At 39.7% G+C, this 6,554-nt stretch overlaps 1 protein-coding gene across 4 annotated transcripts; it reads right to left on the bottom strand.

Moving 5' to 3' along the window:
• On the bottom strand, nucleotides 495-5,682 carry LOC8076830 (hydroxyproline O-arabinosyltransferase 3). Of its 4 annotated transcripts, none has more exons than XM_021447887.1 (9): nucleotides 5,530-5,682; nucleotides 4,907-5,432; nucleotides 4,751-4,818; nucleotides 4,475-4,676; nucleotides 4,161-4,258; nucleotides 4,006-4,075; nucleotides 3,843-3,914; nucleotides 3,639-3,752; nucleotides 495-1,161 (listed from the first exon to the last, which is right to left on the bottom strand). In XM_021447887.1, exons 2-9 carry the CDS (start codon nucleotides 5,294-5,296, stop codon nucleotides 1,096-1,098), a joined length of 1,080 nt encoding a protein of 359 aa, XP_021303562.1. In that variant the 5' UTR covers nucleotides 5,297-5,432; nucleotides 5,530-5,682; the 3' UTR covers nucleotides 495-1,095. The 4 variants fall into 4 exon arrangements, with proteins under 4 accessions (XP_021303562.1, XP_002439721.1, XP_021303563.1 ...); XM_002439676.2 differs by having other exon boundaries at nucleotides 4,907-5,394; XM_021447888.1 differs by having other exon boundaries at nucleotides 495-967; nucleotides 1,053-1,161; nucleotides 4,907-5,671.

The raw sequence follows: 6,554 nt of genomic DNA, 5'->3' as shown, positions 1-6,554 counted from the left end.
TCCGTCCACGAAAGAGTCAATTTCTAGAGTTGTCCTAAGTCAAACTTTTTAAACTTTGACCAAATTTCTAGAAAAAATGCTAAGATTTATAGTATCAAATTAGTATTATTAGATTCATCATAGAATATATTTTCATATAATGTGTATTTTATATTATAGATGTTGTTACTCTTTTCATAAAGTTAGTCAAACTTTAAAAAATTTGACTGGCACGGATCCAAAGAATTGATTCTTTCGGGGACGGAGGGAGTACCTTATGCCTCTAATATACGTCACTATTACTCTAGGCCATGGTGGAGCACAATTGCATAAATCAAAGTAGTCGACATTTGGTCATGTAGTTAGTAAGGGGTGAAAGACAACGCACACAAAACTTACATGCCACACTTACGCCACAACGCGCACCAAACGTAAGTAATTGCTGCTAAGAAAGTATAATCAAGATGGGCGAAATAACACTTTCTACGGAGTATCAGACAATTGTGGGCACACAATGATGAATGATAGTAGTAGTACTCCAAATGCGCAAAGGTTCACCTTGAGACAACATTTGTATTCTGAGCATTGCAAAATAATGTTATACAACAAACTAAAAACATAGGTTCAAAAGTAAACCATACTACACCTATCTGTATGCAACTGCAGGTCCAAGTATTTGTTTGGATTATTTCTGAAAGCTTTGGTGGTTTCCAGTCATAGTACTCAGCAATCAGAACTCAGCAGGATGTTGATCGTACCCGGCAGAAGTTTTCCCAAGATGAACACAACTAACAAACCTCTCAAGGCATGGTTTAGAGGATTCTAAACTACATCACTGCTTTACAACACAGCTAAATGAACCAGAGTAACCAAAAGCCTATATTTCTGCTTTACAATACAAAAATGATCAACTCCTAGATCAACGTGGATTTTTTTTTTCTTCCTGGACACTACCCCTATGTTAAACTGTAGAAACTTGGCCACAGTCCTGCACTTCAGATATTGATATCAATCGAATGCTCTTCTTTTATTGACCAATGATATTCTTCCATGTTTTTGAACAAAAACCATACCAGCCGGGTGCTGGAATAAACTACAACTCAGCCAAACCATCAATCATCTCTCGTCCTCCCACCCCGGAATGTTTGCGGTCGCCTCATTGACCATCTTCACAAGTGTGACCTGAAAAAGAAATTCAGATTAAAATACAAATATAGAATGCCCGAGTCAGTAAAATCCCAATGTTACCCTAAATGCTAAATGGTAAACAGTTGGTTACTTGACATTTAGCCATTATTCAGGCTAAACGGCCACTTCAATGTGCATTGTGCAAAACAACCGTTTAAACATGATCATAAATGGAAATGGTATATCACCATTTAGCATTTAGACGGTGTGTAAACAACCGTTTAGGCGAACAGTGGTAAATCCTGACTTTCAATTATATTGATTCAAATACACTAAGGCTATAGAGTATGAAACAATTATAAGGATTGAATAGAAACTGTTCAACATAAACCCCGTAAGTTCACCCTAGAATTTGCAATGAACTTGTGATGCCATTTGAGCTTCCTCAAGTGTCAACTCCATTGCTGCATGGATTGCTAACAAAAATGACAGCAGCTCTGGATGATAAAACAATAACAACATTTCAACAGTGTATTTGCCCAGTTGGATAATACTAGTCTAGAAAATAATAACAAGGCAAATTTAAGAGGTATATATTTAACATATGCACAACTGGGATGACCTGCTCTTTCAGAATTTTTAATATGTTGCAATAATCAACAATTGAAGATTTGGCAAGCAAAGCAATTCTACAAAGGTTATGCCGAGGCACTCCCCTCATCCTCAAAACATTCCCCAAGAATCTAATATACAAAAAGAGGAGTATGACAATTTTATCCTTTCATAAGGCAGAAAAACAGTATGCACCTACTTTCAAACTTATTGGGATTTCAGTTTGGTTCTTAAGATGTCTGGTCAGATGCATCACAATTGTATTAGACTCGGTTTTTAAGGCAGCAAGGCGAGACGTGGCGAGCCACTCACTCGAATCGACTAGGCGACGCCTAGGCGATCATAAGGCGAGGCAAGGTGACACCTTACCATTCTAAAAATTACGAAAATAGCAGCAGGGAATAGGCAAGAAAAAGAGAAACCAGAAAAGGACAAATATAAAGAGAAGTGCTCGGCCCAGCCAACGAGTGCCCTCTTGTACTTATCCCTTCAGGTCACCTCATACGCTGCCTGGGAACTCTATGCTTCTCCTTCATGCTGCCTGGGAGCTCTCTGCTTCTCCTTCACACAGGCGTAGCGCCGCAGCATCTCCTCCCTCATGGCTCACACAGGTGCAGCGCCACCCTCCCTCCCTCCCTCATGCTGCTCTTGGTTGCGCGTGCTCAGCCTGCCATCCGCTCCTTCCCTACCTCTTGCTGCTGCTCCCTCAGATCCCCCATCTCGATCAAACACTACCTCCATCGCAGATGACCTAGGCAGCGTCAGATTTGGTGGGGATGAGCGAGGAGGCAGCTGCACGGCCTTTCCCTATCGTTTTCCTTCCAGTCTCCATGGATATCTCACTACTTTTGGCTAGGCGTCGGGGACGCCTTACTCCCTGCGAGTGCCTTGTCGCCTAGGCGACGCCTTAAAAACACTGATTAGAATAAGAGCACACGTGTTGCCCTTTCTGACCAAAATATAAAGCACAGTAATCATCCTAAAGCTTCTGGTGCTGAACTCATTACAATAGCATGATTAGATGAATATATACTGATGATTGAAAATGCATATCATTGAGGATCAATCAGTTGTAGATATATATCAATACAAAGCCTAAGCTAACAAACGATAGTTTTCTAATATTCATAACAAAAATAGGTTAGAACATCAGGTGATAAAAAAAAAATATCACAAATGATCTTAGGCCTTGTTTAGTTCCAAAAAATTTTGCAAAACAGGTACTGTAGCACTTTCTTTTGTTTGTGACAAATATTGTCCAATCATTGATTAACTAGGCTCAAAAGATTCATCTCATCAATTCCGACCAAACTATGTAATTAGTTTTTATTTTCGTCTATATTTAATATTCCATGCATGCGTCTAAAGATTCGATGTGACGGGGAATCTGAAAAATTTTGCAAAATTTTTTGGGAACTAAACAAGGCCTTAGATATAAACTGTGTGATTCTGGTTCATTCAAATTTCTACAAAGCAATATCTATGAAAACAGACCTTTCCCACGCTTAGTAAAAATGAACTCACACAAAAGTACAAACAATAGGAGGCAACATAAATTTCATAAGATAGATGGATCACCCTAAATGTGACCAACAGTTCATAATGAATCTTTTTTTTTGGGTGTGTGCGCGCGCGTGGGGGTAAATAAGCAAGGACAAAATAATGTGCCCTAGTGCAACACCTGAGACAAATTTATATATATTCAACAAGCAGTTCAGAATATAAACATGAAAAAGCCAATCATCTATAGAAGCAAAAGAGCAACAGCATTGTAGTGTGTAGTGTGTGTGTGTTTTTTGGGTGTGTTTGTATGGGTTCTTGTCCCATTTTTATCTTCTTAATATAATGATGCGCAGCTCTCCTGCGTTTTCGAGAAAAAACAACATGCATCCCCAACATTACAAATATTATGCACATACCACACTTTCAGGAACTCCTGGAGGGGGCAGAGAAAGATTTCTTGGTGGTGGTGATTGAAGGTAAGATCTTTTGTCAAAACGCCATTCACCGATTTTCCCATAAGTTAGCTGACCCTGAGTTAGCAAAAAAAAAATAGCATAAGCACATCATCTTTTTTTTTTTTTTTTTGCGAACGCACATCATCTTTCTCTGATTATTATCACCTTCATTGAATAATCGCATCCATATGTATAATGGATGATGAATGTGTTGTCCGTTTTCAGGTCCCATGGAGGCTGCAATCATCAAGCACATCTTAAGTGAAATAAACTGCCATCACCACTATGAGATGATCTATCTGTATCTAGTGACAAGACTTCTCAGCACCTGAATCATAAAATCTTTACGGAGACTATGGCGCACACCATGCAGTGCACTAGCAACTGCATATGCATACCTGCAAATATGAAAGGGAAAGAGAAATTAATAGGAATCACATGTTGAAGAGAATAAATAAAAGCAGAGAAGAATTTTATACTGACATTTCCAAGACCCATCCAAATGCTTTGTCTGTCTCCTGATCCTCTTTCATTTTTAATGAAACATTCATCCAGGTTGGAGCAATCTTCTCAAGCTGAGCCTAAAGATGTTTGTGAAGGCATCCATAATAGGTTAGTCAAGATTGACATGAGGTAAACAGATTGGATCATCATTGATCGATTTTATTGAAAAAAAATCAGTACTACATGTGCAGAACAAATAAAATAATAGAAACCAAGAAGGACAATGTCATGGGCACATATGCTATTTTGGCAACCATCATAACTAGATCAATGTTCTATTGATAATTAGATACCTTCTTGATTATAACTGGAGAGTTGCCAATAGGATCAATATTTGAAACAGGCCCTTTTTCTTCTGGAAAAAATTTCCTCAATATCTTCTCATTATCAGTTGGTTTGATGTAGAAAAACGGAAATGCTGCCGGTTCATCACCATGCGCTAAGTTTGGCAAAGGCTTCACAAAGACATGATCTGGCTCTGCCATTAGTATATAACTGCAAATATTTCCATTATGAGAACATACAAATCCTTCAACCATAATGAGAAAAAAAAAAGGAAATATACTTACTCTTCTACGATCTTTGCTCTCTGGATCCACTGGACAAACGCCCAAGGCCTATTTAAGACAATATATCCCTGGATAAATCATCATATCAGCAAAGAGAAGGTGGTATTCATCATAAACTGAAAACAAACACCACAAAAGGAACAACCAAAACCTCACCTTATCCTTGCCTTCAGGAAGGGGGTCAACCACCATGGTGGGTATCTCATCCATCAATCCATCAGGCTTCCCCGAGTGAAGGATCCTAGTGAAGCCACCCATGTCAGAGCCAGGTCGGTCCCTCATCTCCTTGTACCAGTAGTGCATTATCCGCGACTGCCACTGACTGTACAGTGCGTCCGTCGCCGTAAGCGCGACGTGGAACCGCTTCGCGGGGTCCGAACCGGAGCCCGTTGAGTCGTGATCCTCGCCGCCGCCGAGGAACTTGCGCGGCCCATCCCGTCCCCGGCCGTGCATCGTCAGGAGGTTGTAGGTCACAAAGAAGCATCCTAAAGAGATGAGGCCGAGCAACCAGGGGGAAACCTTGCCCGCATTCTTCCTCCCGCTCATCCTTGACGCCCCAACCCGCAACCAGGGGCGCCGCTACTCCTCTCGAGCTGTGCGCGGCAGCTCCAGCAGGTAACTAATCGCGGGAGTCACCGGGGAGCCTGCCGGTAGATTGCGCTGGGTGAGTCGCTAGTTGGATCTGAGATTGGGATCGCCTCCAGCTGATGAAACTGACGGATCGGGGGAAGGAATATGGCAGGGAGTTAAGGGCCAAGGGGAAGGCGAAGGAAACTAACCACGACGAGGCAGGCGGTGGACGGAGAGGCCCAAGTGCTCGCCGGCAGTCGCCTCCGCTGCTCCGCCGCGGTGATTCCGTGGTGCGGCAGGAAAGGGAGGAACTCGTTACAGAGGAAGAGTGACAAAGGGCACAAGGCAAAGGAAAAATGAGTATTATTTACTCTGGCCTTTCGTACTCCCTCCGCCAAAAATAAATAACTAACTAAATAAATATCATTTACTCTCTCTGTTTATGAAAAAATCGATTCCTAAAATTTATACCTCTCTTAGAGTATCAATATCTATAACATAAAATGAACATAAAAATATATTCTATAATAAATCTAATAATATTAATTTAATGTTATAAATTTTAACGTCATTTCTAGAAATTAGTTGGAAGTTTACAAAAAGTTGACTTAAGACGACTCTAGGAACTAATTTTTTAAGACAAAGAGAGTACGATCAATCTTAACTTAAAAAATAGTATCTCGGTCCCAAAATAAATCTCGTACTTTGATAAAGGCATGTTTAGATTTCAAATCTTTACATCTCAAAATTTTTGACTGTAAATTTTACATTCCAAATAGGTGTTTAAATGCTTTCCAAATTTTTTAGTCTGCAACACATAAGACACGGGCTCCTAAGCAAGTTTACACATTTTTGGGCTCCAAGGTCCCAAATTCCAAATCTTTACAGCCCAAGTTTTACAGGCCTCTGTTTAGATCCATTTTTCCAAAAGTGCTCATTTCTCCAAAAGTTTTGGTTATTTGGTTACATCTAAACAGGGCCTAAATTGATCATTCTTAAACTTAACCAAATATATAGAAAAATATATACGCTTATGATATCAAATACTATCATAAATTATAAGGCATTCTAAGAATCTTATAGAGACAAAAGATCTTAAGTTTGATCAAAATTATTGTCGAGGATGTCAATAGGAGGTATCTGTAACATCCCAGATTTTTATGAAAACCAAAAATACGAGCTTTTTAAAATTTTTCCTATTATCGTGTGAAACATATAGTTTTTAGATCTAACT

Source organism: Sorghum bicolor, chromosome 9, assembly GCF_000003195.3.
Source record: "Sorghum bicolor cultivar BTx623 chromosome 9, Sorghum_bicolor_NCBIv3, whole genome shotgun sequence".
In the NCBI taxonomy this organism is placed as follows: Eukaryota; Viridiplantae; Streptophyta; class Magnoliopsida; order Poales; family Poaceae; genus Sorghum; species Sorghum bicolor.
Note: the sequence above shows the minus strand (reverse complement) of the source record. Positions and strands in the feature narration are given on the sequence as shown.